This window comes from Podarcis vaucheri, assembly GCF_965113315.1.
Source record: "Podarcis vaucheri genome assembly, chromosome: 5".
In the NCBI taxonomy this organism is placed as follows: Eukaryota; Metazoa; Chordata; class Lepidosauria; order Squamata; family Lacertidae; genus Podarcis; species Podarcis vaucheri.
In genome coordinates this window covers 99,672,110-99,687,407 of record NC_138763.1, presented here as the reverse complement: position 1 = coordinate 99,687,407, position 15,298 = coordinate 99,672,110, and the positions used below count along the sequence as shown (strand labels likewise).

General features: G+C 42.1%; 1 protein-coding gene across 1 annotated transcript in view; it reads right to left on the bottom strand.

The window, feature by feature from the left end:
• The window catches only part of SEMA3D (semaphorin 3D), a 174,830-nt gene that overhangs the window by 105,543 nt on the left and 53,989 nt on the right, over positions 1-15,298 (bottom strand). Inside the window, exon 2 of the mRNA XM_082223091.1 lies at positions 13,341-13,518. Within this exon, the coding sequence (XP_082079217.1) occupies positions 13,341-13,494 (154 nt within the window). The 5' untranslated portion in view covers positions 13,495-13,518. The remainder of the gene's footprint in view (positions 1-13,340; positions 13,519-15,298) is intronic.

Genomic DNA, 15,298 nt, shown 5'->3' with positions numbered 1-15,298 from the left:
TTTGAATGCTTCTCAAATACCTGCTTTAACAATATTTTATTGATAATTTTAATGTTTTCTTTTATTGCAAACCCCTTTTAGGTTTCATTACCATCAAGATATATATAGATATATAGTTTGTTAAATAAAAGAAAGTAAATGAATAATGTAGATTAGGATGGAGACTGTGGATTTGAGCAACCTGAGAGGGAACTCAGTGCTGCAACTACCCAGCCAACTGCATAGTTTTGGATTAATTTCCTTTCCTGAAGGTTACATTGCTTGCATGAGCCATCAAATGTCCATGAGTTTAGCAAATGATGCAACTGTTTGATTCATGAAGGCAACAATTTTTAAAAACATATTGAGCAATGGTCACGTTTCCGTAAACTATACACCCGAACACCATGTACACATGTAAATCTTTTATACCTTTCCAATACAGAGATCGCCCTGGCCTTGCTCCTTATCCCAGCATTGTGTTAATCAACACAAGAACTAAGGGTTTTTTTTGGTGGTAGCACCCTAGAGGGTTGTGAGAGGCCAATGAGAACTCTTTTATTCCAGTGGGCATTGCATTTCTGTAGTTCTACTTGAGATTTTTCTGGGAGCAACCTTGTTAGTTCCTTGTTTTGAGAGTTACTTGCTTTTTCTCCTTGCAACTGTATCTTATCTATTATTGTTAGTGACTGTAATGGGTTTTTATGAATGTTTGCAGCCACATCCTAAATTCATGGCAGAGTGACAGGCTGTTATTTACTTTTTACAGGGTCAAACACAATCCAAACATTAACTCTTGTGCTCTGCAATAAATCTTTTGATTAATTTGTTAATTAGAATTATTTTTTAAATGGACATTTACCATTTATATTTTTGAATCTATAACTGTGTATGATAATGCTGATATTGTTTGGAATGTTCTATGTGTGACTTTATATACGAGATGTCAAAATTAAACAAAAGTAAACATCTCCTTTAAATGAAGTTGTGCTTAATGTAAGCCAACTTGAACAGTTTATAGAGTCATGCTTCTGGGACGTGTTTTTGTTTTAATAAACAAATATACAAGCAAATTCATAAATAAGACAAACTGGGAACAAAAGGCAAATGCTTTGGACAAAATGTACGTGTGCGTTAGTGTCCTCACAAGTCTTTCTCAGCCAATTTTGCCCACAACAGCAGAGAACCCCAGTACAACTGAGGACCTGTAAGAACCTGCCATAATCCAGTGTAGTCAAAGGGCCTCCTCTCATGTGTAACAAAATAAAAAAAAATCCTTCCAGTAGCACCTTAGAGACCCACTAGGTTTGTTATTGGTATGAGCTTTTGTGTGCATGCACACTTCTTTTCTCATGTGTAGTTTACCTGTCCTCTCCACAAATCGTTCTGTCTCTGTCTCACACTCTGCCCTGATCCCCCTACTTTGCCTCCAGAGCAAAGGCAGCCACAGAGCTGGGGGGGAAATCCAGGGCTGACATTGGAGTGCACACTTTGCTGCCAAAAATCTCCGTCGCAAACAGCGCCCCAGCAGAAGACCAGAAGCTGGCACTGTGGATACAAATCTCTCAAGTCTATGGTTTCCTGCTGGGCATAGCTGTCAACTTTGGATTTGAAAATAAGGGATCAGCAGCTTCACCTGTCCCAGAGACAGTCTACGGGATATCTAACAATCTGGGATAGCAGCGGGAAGCAGCGGGAAACGGCGCTGAAATAAGGGGATTTCCCACACACAAAAAAGGGAAGGTTGACAGCTATTGCTACTGGGCTAACAGTTTTCTACAGAGCTCCACCGAGTCAGATCCAACACTAGGGCCATCTATTATTATTATTATTATTATTATTATTATTATTTCAAAAACAAATAACAATACCATTTACAAAGAAATAAAAGCCGACAACAAATTAAAAAGAATAAATCCAATTATAAAAAACAGACCTACCTGTAATACACAGCAATACAGAGTGAAACAATTACATGAAAACATCCATATTTTAAATATATAGTAAATAAGTCCATTGGAACACCATAACAATTGAGAAAGAGTGGGAAACTCAAGTCAAGACATCGGGAAATGCTTGTCTAAGCCGTGTTACTTCCAAGAGCTGGTTGAATGCTAATAGTGATGGCACTTTTCATATTTGAGCAGGAGGATCAACTCCCCTATGAGTGCCCCCCATGGAAAAGCTTGCTTCCATCTTACTACAAGTTGATAACCATCAGGCCAGGACAAAGTCAAACAAGTTAGCTAACATGGTTCCAGTTACAGATAGGTAGCCATGTTGGTCTGTCATAGTCAAAATAAAAAAAATTCCTTCCAGTAGCACCTTAAAGACCAACCAGGTCTCTCCATGGTTTTAAGTTTGGTAATGAGTTGCAATTCAGCAGCTTCTCTTTCCAGTCTATTTCTGAAATTCCTTTGTAGTAAAACAGCTACTTTGAGATCTTGTATAGAATGTCCAGGGAGATTGAAGTGTTCTCCTACTGGTTTCTCTGTTTTGTGATTCTTGATGTCAGAAAACAGAGACTCATTACCAAACTTAAAACCATGGAGAGACCTGGTCTGAACAAAGACATTGGATTCTTATCTCATTATACATGACTAAGCCATTTCTCACCTTCTCACCCCTTGCCTTTTCCTGTAAGACCTATTGCAGTCGTTAAGAGTCGTCAACAGGCTCATCTCAGCTATCTGCCAATCTCCCATTCCCACCACCCTTCTGAGTAATACCCCTCCCCACCTTCTCACTATATAGAAGGATCTGGCAACTTCTGTTTCAGTGTATCTGAAGAAGTGTGCATGCACACGAAAGCTCATACCAAGAACTAACTTAGTTGGTCTTTAAGGTGCTACTGGAAGGAATTTTTTTATTTTAAGTTAGCTAACGTTCAGTTGTCAGCCCTAAAGTGGTTGGGACCAATGACGGTAATTTACAGAGCTGGCCAGTGTGAAGGCCAGCTCAGAGTCCTGACGTTTAAAACAAATCTGGTTTTTTTGTTTTGTTTTAAGCAATGCGAAACTAATGTCGAGTTGGCAGACAGTGCAGTAGAGAGGGGAGGGACACTGTTAACAGCGCTAGGATTTCAATGCTGTTATCAGGTATAATTTGCAGTGGTTTGGTTTGAGCACAGGAAAAGATTAATGAACCTCTACAGGGTAGTGTATTTCAACAGACCCATTGCTGTTTTAGCCTCCAGTCATTCTCCTGGGCACAGACGCTGATTCGTATCAAATCATGTCAGGCTCTGTGATGTAGACAAATGAGGATGGGAAAGAAACCAACTCATTTTCACTTACAAACTAAAACGTAATAGTTGAATCTTGGCATGGGGTGGATCGTCTGTGGGTCCAGCTTTCATACTTCTCGAAATGACCCAAAGCCTACTATTTCCTTCTCATCCACAATATTTGGAATGAATGAGCAGTATACACATTATTGGAATACAGCTATTTCAGGCTTACAAGAAATGGAAGGAAATGCCTTTCAGACACGCATTCCAGAAGACTCTTGCATTGCTTTGTCTTTGGACAGACAATGCAAATGCCAAGGAATAGTGCACAGTTGAAATGAAAGAGCTGAATGATGAAGGAATAATGTGCAGATCCATGTTTCCTTCTGCTCAGTACAATCATCCCGAAGACCTTTGAGCAGCACATAGCAGTTCTGCTTGGTTGTGACCTGAAGTCCACAGTCATGGCGATCATGAAAAGACAAATCAGAAAGGTGGCATGCAATATTTTGTAACCAGCCAAGTGAAGAGCGATGCCTTTGGTTTAACTTGCCATTTTGGGATATCCTTTCTTTGTATGTTGGATAGTTTAGCCTAGTTCCCTCAAAAACCCAAATATTGGGATATGGTTGTGTCTCTTTTTAGAACATAGCACTACAACCAGGATCCAAAGGATCTATAGATATGCACCAGGGCTTACCCATGTTCCTTTGAATGAATGCATCCCCCACCCATTTGAACAGCAAAGCTCCATGTCACATCACAAACTGCTGTGGAAACTCCTTTCAGATTCCAAAGTGGTTTGTTATATGGCACCCGGTGGGGCAGAACAGCTGTTAGCACAAGCTAATATTCACTTTGGGCACACACAGCTAGTTGTGTGCTTTGTTGTAACCCAGACAATGTTCGATGTTTCCAGACAAAACTGCAGCTCACTGAAACTTGGGTATATGTATAGATTTATGACCCAATCATCCATTTCAAGTTTGAAGGACACATTCTCTCTCCCTCTCTCCCACACACACACACACAATTTTAAGGAAAGATGCCAAATACACCTTCACAAGATATCTGAAGCATCATCTATTGAACACAATGATTTAGTCATTTAATTTTTAGGAGACACCTGTGCTTGAAACAGCTTGAAAATTTAGACAGCCCAGTACTGATTGGATTTAAAAAAAAAAAACTGGGTCAGCACAACACATTACATTTTGGGGAAATATCATGGATAGTTTTTGCCCCCTGTTACTCTGACTAATCATTCTTACTAAAAAGAAGGCAGCTTCGTGGAATCATGTTTCCTCTTAAAGTCCATTTTTTCAGAGAATTTAGAATGAGCTCATAATGACCCAAGTTATCAGGAGATGATTAAGGTCCACTGACATCCAAGGGAAATTGTTGCCTCTTTGGGAAAGCTTGGGCCATTTGCAAAGCATGAGCACCGTCATGTAAGAAATAGAGGGGAGAGCAGAGACCCCCTCGCCTGCTCTAAACAGTCCTTGTTCTGCTGGTTTCAAACAAATAAATGTGAGCAGAACACAACTTCATCTTGTTTGCTTCACTGGTTGTTTCATCAGCAACCTTCAACCTCTGTAACTCCTCAAGTCAACCCCCAACATGGAGCCCAGTTGCTGTTCCTTCTCTTGCAGGGAAACTGGAATCACAGTCACAGAGGGAGGTAAAGATCTCTAGCTATGACACATCACAGCTTTGCTTTGTTTTTAAGTATGTAACTTATAGCTATTTATTTGTTATTGGACTTAAAACCCACCTTTCCCCTCACAACAACAAGGTACGTAGCTTAGGCTGAAAGTTGGTGACAAGTTACCTCATTGAGCTTCATCACCAAGTGGGATTTTGAAGCTGTGTCTCTCCAGTCTTAACCCAACACCTCAACTGCTGTGCACCCACTCACACCCTGCATTCAGCAGACTTTATTTTAATACAACAGCAAGATTTAATCATAGGAAAACATGGCTCAAAGATTCCTCCCTCCTTCAACTAGTTAAATATCCCACTCTAATTTTCCTGCTTGTTTGAACAAGCCTAATTGCCATGATTTAAAGAGCTTCATCTCCATGAACATGTTCATGGAGATAAAGCTCTTTAAATTGACAGATCCTGAAGCTGAGGCTCCAATATTTGGCCACCTCATGAGAAGAGAAGACTCCCTAGAAAAGACCCTGATGCTGGCAAAGATGGAGGGCACAAGGAGAAGGGGACGACAGAGGACGAGATGGTTGGATAGTGTTCTCGTAGCTACCAGCATGAGTTTGACCAACTGCAGGAGGCCGTGGAAGACAGGAGTGCCTGGCATGCTCTGGTCCATGGGGTCACAACTAAACAACAACAGCTGCTAAACGACTAAACAACAACTGCCATGATGAAAAAGTGATGTCATTCAAGAAAGGCATTGGGACCACTATCCAAACCCTTCTCTGTGACTGTGGGATCCATGGTCAGCTTCCCTGTGGTAGGGAAAGTGGTGGTGTTGACAGACAGGGGGCTGCCATTGCTGATGAAAGCTTGTCAGTAACAGCAATGTTGCATTTTGGGCAAGGCCCTCTGTAAATAATACAAAGGTTTGATGTAGCAGAGTATACACAAGAAACAGACTCACAGGATGGTTACAAAGGGCCTATAAATTCATCTACATCCCAACATGCCCTGCTGTAATGCACACCTGTAATTATATTGCTGAAGGCCCTGGTAACTAAAATCAAAATGAGCATTTTGACCCACGAGGCTGGCAGGACCCACCTGCCCTCCACATCAGGTAAGTAAAGTAAGTAAGTTAAAGTTTTATTTATACCCCGCCCTCCCCGGTCAAGACCACGCTCAGGGCGGCTAACATCAAATATCAAATACATTAAAACACAATCAAACAATTGATTAAAATACAGCTTAAAAATTAGAATCAGGATAGAATTAAATGAATGCCCACGAATTACAACCATAGGGGTCGAGAACCTCAATTATTCATCAGGGCCAGCTATTTATGTTGGTCCCACATGAGCAGATAAAAGAGCCAAAGAGGGAACTTACAGGGTCCCATAGAAGGGGGTCAAACTGGGCCCGGACCGAAGGCCAGGCGGAACAACTCCGTCTTGCAGGTGCTACAAAAAGATGTCAAGTCCTGCAGGGCCCTGGTCTCCTGCGACAGAGTGTTCCACCAGGCTGGGGCAAAGCCAAAAATGTAGCTGGGTCTGTGAGGCTTGGCTTTTATTTCCCACAATGCCCTGGATGGAAACTATGCTGGGAAATTAAAATGGCACTGCTGCCAGTGTGCTGCTGCCACGCCAAACTGTCCAGTAAGCCTGCAAGGGGTCCATAAATGTAAGAAGAGGGCGCCAGGCCAATTTGCCAAGACCCCTGCCCACCTGGCTCCCCATCAAATCTGGGACGGACAAACAATTACTCACTGGCTAACAGAAAAAGTAATTGTTCCTGGAAGACAAAAACGAAAGAGTACAGTGGTACCTCGGGTTACATACGCTTCAGGTTACATGTGCTTCAGGTTACAGACTCCGCTAACCCAAAAATAGTGCTTCAGGTTAAGAACTTTGCTTCAGGATGAGAACAGAAATTGTGCTCCGGCGGTGCGGTGGCAACAGGAGGCCCCATTAGCTAAAGTGGTGCTTCAGGTTAAGAACAGTTTCAGGTTAAGTACGGACCTCCGGAACGAATTAAGTACTTAACCCGAGGTATCACTGTAGTGCCAGTAACAGAGCGATTGTTTTACCTCATCCATCAGAGATTCTCCACGCAAGAGGATCACAACCCTTTCACCTCCCAGCCTCTGCTGGGCCCACAATAATTAACTCTTTTGATCAGAGCTGAGCAGAACAGAGTCTGATGACCTTCCACAAAAGTGAACTTTAGACCTCTCAGAAAGGAGAGGTTTCATTAAAAATAAAAGCAGTTCTCTATACAGTCATAAAGTCCACTCTCCTGAAAGCTCTGCGGGTTGTCTCAAGTTCAAAACAGTTCCTCCTGACCATTTATGGCCAGCTCTTTAATGTTGGATATTTTTCAACAAACTCTGAGCAAAGACACAGCTGCACAAAGAAGAGGGAGCTCTTTTTCAAGAATTGTTGTTTTTGTTGTTACAGAGATGATGAAATGCTCTTCTGTGACTTCGCATTATTGGTGAAAAAGTCACAGGCCCAGTTCAGAAAACATCACACAGCCAAGTTAAATAATTAATCCTGAAACATCGTAAATGGAAATGTATCCAGCTTGAAGCATTTGTTATTACAAAGAGGACCTCGGGCCGTGGACACGCACAGGTTGCCTTGTTCCTAAGCAGCTTATCTTTCTTGTGTGACTGCCAAATAAAGCAAAGCCATCCTTATTACTGAAGCAATTAAAAATGGAAGAGAATTTTTTTTTTTTAAGGAAAAGGAAACTGTCCACATGAAAGGTTACAAGTTGAGCTCCTGATCCCATGCAAACTCTTCCCAATATTTCAAAATATGAGAGATGATCTGGTTCAACATTACATCAACCTTTACCTAAGAAGGGTCAAAGTCAACATAGAAGACGAACCCCATGTGTCACAGAACCTTGGAGTACAAAGAACTGAACCAGCTATGGATCCCTCTCTATGAAATTTTATTTATTTATTTATTTATTCATTCATTCATTCATACATACATACATACATGCAGGTTTCTTGGCCACAACCTAGATACACCTGGTGGGATTGCCATGCACAAGGTGACGCTACATGGCTTATGGGCTGCACTGGGGTTAGCGAATTATAAACTGAGCAGACCTTCAGCAATCAAAATGGAAATGTTGTTCCCCTAGATTTTTAATTAGTTTACCTTGTAACAGATATGCTGGCTGTGCAATCTTGCAATCAGAAGATTATTTCCTCCCTTATCAAGAAAGTAACCTGTTGAGTGAGATGCTAAGCAGGGCTGGGAAAATGTCTTAAATTCCTAGGCACCAACATCACATTGAGAAGAAAGAATCCAGAGGCAGCATCAAACTCAACAACATCCTCCGTATGTACAGCTGACAGTGAGATTCTCAGTTCCTAGCCACCTGCATGAAATATTTAGGCATTCAGTCAACCTGGTGCCTGGTTTCTTTTCCCCTTCTCAGCCTTGATTATAACAAACACAGCAGCATACCTTCCCACATATCACAGGTGAAATGAGGGGCAATCTTGTACCCTTGAGTTGTAACACTCCCATTGTCACATAATGCATTGCTACTCTGGGCACATTTAGTCATTGGCTCTGCAGTTAAATAGACTGTCCACCTCTCAGGCAAGATGCCTAGAACTGCTTACAAGAGTGCAAAATGTTTAACCCCACAATAGATATCCTTCTAATAGGGGATTTCTACCAATCAGTACCTGCTTCTTGGGAGAAAAGCAATGACAAACCTAGACAGCATCTTAAAAAGCAGAGACATCACCTTGCCAACAAAGGTCTGTATAGTTAAAGCTATGGTTTTCCCAGTAGTGATGTATGGAAGTGAGAGCTGGACCATAAAGAAGGCTGATCGCCGGAGAATTGATGCTTTTGAATTATGGTGCTGGAGGAGACTCTTGAGAGTCCCATGGACTGCAAGAAGATCAGACCTATCCATTCTGAAGGAAATCAGCCCTGAGTGCTCACTGGAAGGACAGATCCTGAAGCTGAGGCTCCAATACTTTGGCCACCTCATGAGAAGAGAAGACGCCCTGGAAAAGACCCTGATGTTGGAAAAGATGGAGGGCACAAGGAGAAGGGGGCGACAGAGGATGAGATGGTTGGACAGTGTTCTCGAAGCTACAAACATGAGTTTGACCAAACTGCGGGAGGCAGTGGAAGACAGGAGGACCTGGCATGCTCTGGTCCATGGGGTCACAAAGAGTCGGACATGACTAAACGACTAAACAACAACCAATCAGTATGTGGAAAATGATTTTGCTGCAATAGGAAGACATTTAGCTGATGGCTGAGGATTTGTGTTCTCTCCTAAGACATTGGGTTTTAAAAATTTACCACCGATGTTTAAATGTGTGTGTGTTTGTGTGTGTGTGTGTCATTTCCAAAGCAATCAGCACTTTGGGGAGTTCTAGGAAAACATGCCGGACATTTCGCTGAAAAGTTATTTAGAAGGGAAGCTGTACTGTTTGCAAGCCAGAAAAAGGAAATCCTTTCTGCCAAAGGCAAATCAGTTTAATGATGCCAAGTGGGAATATTCCAGAGTTCTTTCTGGTTACCCACAGGGCAAGCAGCCATACTATTCTGCCTGATGGGAAGTGGCACCTTGCGTAAACAAAAGATTCTGTCCACCTTCCTAAAGGAGGCAACATTTTTTTTTTACCAGCCTGGAATCAGATGCATGCATGCCATAAAGTAGTCATTTTCCTGCATGATTCAGCAACTGTGCACTCAAGAATCTTGCAAGTTAGCTGTAACAAGCTAACTTAAAGTTGGGGTAATGGGAAGATCAGTCCTAGGCAGGTGTTGGTAATTGCCTGCAGCACAGCAAATAAGGAGTATTTTAATCGTAATAAGCAACCAGCAGAAAGCAACCAGGTTGGGAATGGTGCAGCCAGTCAATGACAGAGCTGGGTTCAAAATGCAGGACAAAAGCATGGAGGAAGGAGACAGCAGAGGTCAAATGGTAGAATTCTGGAGCAGAGCTGGCCCACACATTACACAGAAGGAGGTGGTATTGCTGGTGCCCTTCCTGCCTCATTGCTGGGGTCTTCCACAGGTTTGCTTCCAGCGTCAATTCCTGCAATTTTCTTAAGGATTTGGCCCACACTTCAAATGATTCAGATGTGTCTTTAGGTAATCCATCAGAGCAGACCTTCTAAACCTCTCTCCCCTATCTGACCCGAATGCCCAAACAGGACCACAGCAATTGCCCAAGAGCTGCTTATTATCCCATGTCTTTTTTTAAAAAAAGATATTTATTAAATTTTCACAAATTATAAAATCAAACACAATACAAACAAACACACACAAAAACAAACAAATATAATTTCAAATCCTTATTCTCTTAAAACTTACTTCACCGACCTCCTCATACCTCCCCTTTCTGCATTCCAATTTCAAATATTTAGTTCAGCAAATCCTCACCCTTAATTTAATCTAATTGTAATCCTTTCTTTTCTTTTAACCTAATCTTTACAGCTGTAATCCACTTACTTCTATAGCCACAACATTTTAACATTCATTAATTTTACAATGTCTCTTAAAATAGATCTTAAATTTCTTCCAATCTTCTTCCGCCGTCTCTTTTCCCTGATCTCGGATTCTGCCAGTCATTTCAGCCAGTCCCATGTAGTCTATCACCTTCATCTGCCTTACTATCCCATGTCAAAATGTTGCCTCAGTTGCGCTGCTATTCTCCATTTACAGCACAACTATACATCACTGGCGATGTGAGGCTGCCACTGGCCCTGATCTTTCGGTAACATCTTGTGTTTAGCATTGCTGCTTCAGTTCTTCGGCTCTAAAAGGCAGGGAAATGCTGAATCTCATGGTATCGTGTCAGAAGTTTCATTTTATAGACATTACTGGGGAGGTACAGGTCAGCGGCAGCTGAGAGTCTCCGGTTAGGCCTTTGGAAAGGAGCAAGCCCCACAGGGGTGACCACACCCACAGTTGTTCACAGCCTCATCCTTTTTCAACTGCCTGCCTCCATCCCCCCCCCCACACCATGTCCTATCTCTGCTTCTGGGATTAAGCCAGGTCAGCTTGAAGAATTACTGGATAGTACCGGTATCTTGTGTAGAAAAAAATGTCCCCCCTTCTTTCCTCCCAAAGACCCTTTTCAAATACACAAGTTCATAACTGTTTACAAAGTGGATATGGGTCTGTTCTCCAAGGTTATTCTTAGTTTGGCTGCTGTGTAAACAACTGATGTCTATGTGGAGGCTGCCCTACAGGAGACAATGGGCTGGATAATTACAAGAAAAAGAGTGCAACAGGCACTAAAAACGCATCTTCCATATTTAGTGTCTAAAAGTGGGATAAAAGAAAACACAACATGATGAAAACTATTTATTATCCAGCTATGCTCAGCTTCTCCCCTTCCCCTCCTGCCTTGCAGCTGTTTCCTGGTGTTTGGGAACCTACATTGGCAGAGACAACCTCAATCAAACCATTTTGGGGCTTCCTTCAGAATACCTCAGATGTTTGTCCCTGAGTGGAAACCCTCAAATTTGTTTCTGTTTTGGTTTTAGGCAAAATATCAGGGCCAACACTGCTCCACAGAGATTTCCCCAGGACATTTTGCTGCCTGAGACAAAACGTTAACCTGGTACAGCTGCCTCCGGCACCCTTCCCATTCTACATGCAGAAGGTGACTAGACCATCAGGTGAATCCTGATATAATGCTCAAGACAACACCGTATCCTTCCCTACACCTGAGGTCAGGGCACAATTTTGCCCTTCAACATCTCACTGCAGCTTTCCAGGATCAGCTGAAGGAAGCAGAAGGCTCACTCTGCCTAAGGATAGGGCCGAGGCTGCATCTCACTGTATTGCCGTGTACACATTCAAACAAATTGCATGTCCATTTCTAGGTGCAATTAAAATGTGCAATTAGGTAAAGGTAAAGGGACCCCTGACCTTTAGGTCCAGTCGTGACTGACTCTGGGGTTGTGGCGCTCATCTGACTTTATTGGCCAAGGGAGCCGGTGTACAGCTTCCGGGTCATGTGGCCAGCATGACTAAGCCGCTTCTGGCGAACCAGAGCAGCACACGGAAACGCCATTTACCTTCCCGCTGGAGCGGGACCTATTTATCTACTTGCACTTGACATGCTTTCGAACTGCTAGGTTGGCAGGAGCAGGGACCGAACAAAGGGAGCTCACTCCGTCATGGGGATTCGAACCGCCGACCTTCTGATCGGCAAGTTCTAGGCTCTACGGCTTTCCATTTCTTGCACAGAGGTTCCTTCTTAGCATTTCTGGCAAATTATGGCAATGAGGGCAACCAGGGCCAACAATTGCCAAGTTCGTGTAGTCGTTGTGATGCCTCATTGCATCAAGCCCAAAGGATTGAGATTAAGACTTCTCTATTTTGATTCCTTTCTCCACCATCCAACACTAACAGTTATGACACCGGTGAGTTTAGTAATTTTAGAGAAGTGTCATTATGATAAAATAGTTCACAGGTTAAAACTTATGTCCTTAAAAAATCATCTGCAAAAGTTGTGGGAGGGTTGTTGTTTTCTGAGGTCTGCCTCAAAAATTGAATTTCAAAAGGAAAAAGGTTAAATGTTCAAAATTCCAAAGTCAGATTTGAATTCTGAAATTTCCCAATTTTAAAACTGGTACAATAATTTGTTTTCGAATTATTTAATTCTGGAAATAATATTAGGAAAACATCCCAGACCAGGCACAACCAGAAGAGCAAGAATTCCAGGGTATGGTATACATGCACATGGAGATGTCTACCTTCTTGGTTAAAACAGGTCTAGGTCTGATCAGCACTTTGGATGGGAAACTACTTGGGAACCACAAGTTTGCTGCCATGGGTGTCATCATGGAAGAAAGTCAGGATGCAAATGTCAGGGAATAAAAGCAAAAACAAAAAGCAGGATGAAGTTTTGAAATATATTTTCCAGCCAGACTTTTCCTTCTTAGAAATAGTGGCAAAAAGAAGCTAAACTAAACAATTGGGTTATACCAGTGCCAGAGGATTCTCAATATATTACCAAATTTTAAATTTATTCAGTGAAGAAATTGGGACCTTTTCTTACCAATCAGAAGAGACTGACTTATTCTCTTCCTCCCATCCATTTTTCTTGCCATGTTTTTCGCATTAAAGAATGCAACACACTCTTATTTACCACGTAAACAACTTATTGTTTTTAATCATTTTTTATCAGCTAGAGAGTCATAAAACTAATCTGAATGTCTTCCTTTCTTTGCCAGACTTTTCCACTCAACCACCACCCTCACAAACATACAAACATTATTACTCAAAGTTTTGTTTTGGTCTAGATTGTTTAAAATATCTTATGTTGCTATTTACCATTTTCCAAAAGAATGACAACAACTGAGTTACTTTTCGGGGGGGGGGGACCTGAATAACTGAAAATATTTGTTGGCAATGCTACAACAAAGCAGGAATAATAACACTGAAAAGTCACTTAAAATGTTTACCTTTATAGGAGAGTTTAAGTCTTGGGACATTTTGTTTAGATGTTACGGACAATGGCAAGAGTATCATTCCCAAGCAGAACATCATACGAAGATGTTGGGTTTTGAGAGATATTGTTCCAATCATTTCTCCGGAATTTTTTCTTGCACTTCTCATTTCTTTCAACAATCCAAAAGAAATCTGTAAAGAAAAATAAAATGTCATTGTCTTTGGTAAAGTAAGATTTGTTTTCTTTCGTTTTTAAATGAAGGGTGGCTAAAAGCATTCTTCTCAACGGAAAATATTTTATGATATACTAAAAAAAAATTCAGATGGACACAAAGGAGCCAGACATGCTTGCTCATGGGTAGGCATACTAAGACCCAGGGGCTGGATCCTGCCCAATCGCCTTCTAAATCCTGCCCACAGACAGTCTGGTAATCAGCACGTTTTTAGTGTGTTTTTACATGAGTAGAATGTGTCCTTTTATTTAAAATGAATCTCTGGGTTATTTGTGGGGCATAGGAATTCATTTATTATTTTTTCCAAAATATAGTCTGCCCCCCCCAAGGTGTGAGGGACAGTGGTGAAAAAGTTTGCTGACCCCTGGGCTTGCTGAAGCAGATTGTTCATTGGAGTCCCTGGGATATTCCCCCCTGCTCTAAACAGCAGGCTGGGGTTGGGGTCTGAGCTCCCCGCTCCCCACAATCCCAGTCTGAATTCTGCCCATCAGCGTCCCCATGTCTGTGATGTATTTTAGACAGCCCATTCAGGCAAATGCTGGCTGCATCACTGATGCCATCTCTAGCTTAGTCCTAAGGTTGCCGTCCCAGGCTTACCCTCAGATGGGGGCTGGGAAGGAAATAAACCTCACTGAACACTATTATTAGTATTATTATTTATTAAATTTGTGTCCCACCCTTCATCCAAAGATTACAAGGCAGTTCACAACATAAAACCACAAAGTGGGAACACAAAATACATAATACAGTGGTACCTTGGTACAGCTTGGCTCCCGAACAAATTGGCTCCCAAATGCTGCAAACCCGGAAGTAAATGTTCTGGTTTGTGAACATTTTTTGGAAGCCAAACATCCAACGTTTGGCTGCTCCTGCAGCCAACTGGAAGCCGTGCCTTGGTTTTTGAATGGTTTCGGGAGTCGAATGGACTCCCAGAATGGATTATATTAGATAACCAAGGTACCAATGTAAAAAATAAACAAAGCAAGCCAATTCCATCACCCCTAATACATTTAGAAGGACATAGTCAGTAGTCAAAGGTCTGGTTAAAGAGGAATGTTTTCGCCTGCTGCCTAAAGATGTATAATGAAGGTGCTAGGAAAACCTTCTTTGGGAGAGCATTCCACAAAGGGGAACCACCAGAGAAAAGGCTTGTTCTCATAGAATCATAGAGTTGGAAGAGACCACAAGGGCCATCGAGTCCAACCCCCTGCCAAGCAGGAAACACCATCAGAGCACTCCTGACATATGGTTGTCAAGCCTCTGCTTAAAGACCTCCAAAGTAGGAGACTCCACCACACTCCTTGGCAGCAAATTCCACTGTCGAACAGCTCTTCCTGTCAGGAAGTTCTTCCTAATGTTTAGGTGGAATCTTCTTTCTTGTAGTTTGGATCCATTGCTCCGTGTCCGCTTCTCTGGAGCAGCAGAAAACAACCTTCTCGTGGAGTAAGCACATGAAGAATGATGGTCGCAGGGTCCGCGTTGGTTCATATGGGGAGTGACGTACATAGTTCCTTACCTCAATGCCTATGGCCAAACCTTCACATAAAGTCATGGCCTTATTTGATCCCAAACCAATATGTTGCGTGCTGTCTAGTTATTTGCTCCTTAGGGAACAGGGTGGTTACACGGCCTCAACACACAAGTGGAAAAAGGTCAGCATGCAATCCTTTCCTAACCCATCTTTTTATTTCAATTCTTTTAAGATGATGCTTCTGAAACGGGATAGAAGGTCTCCCCTC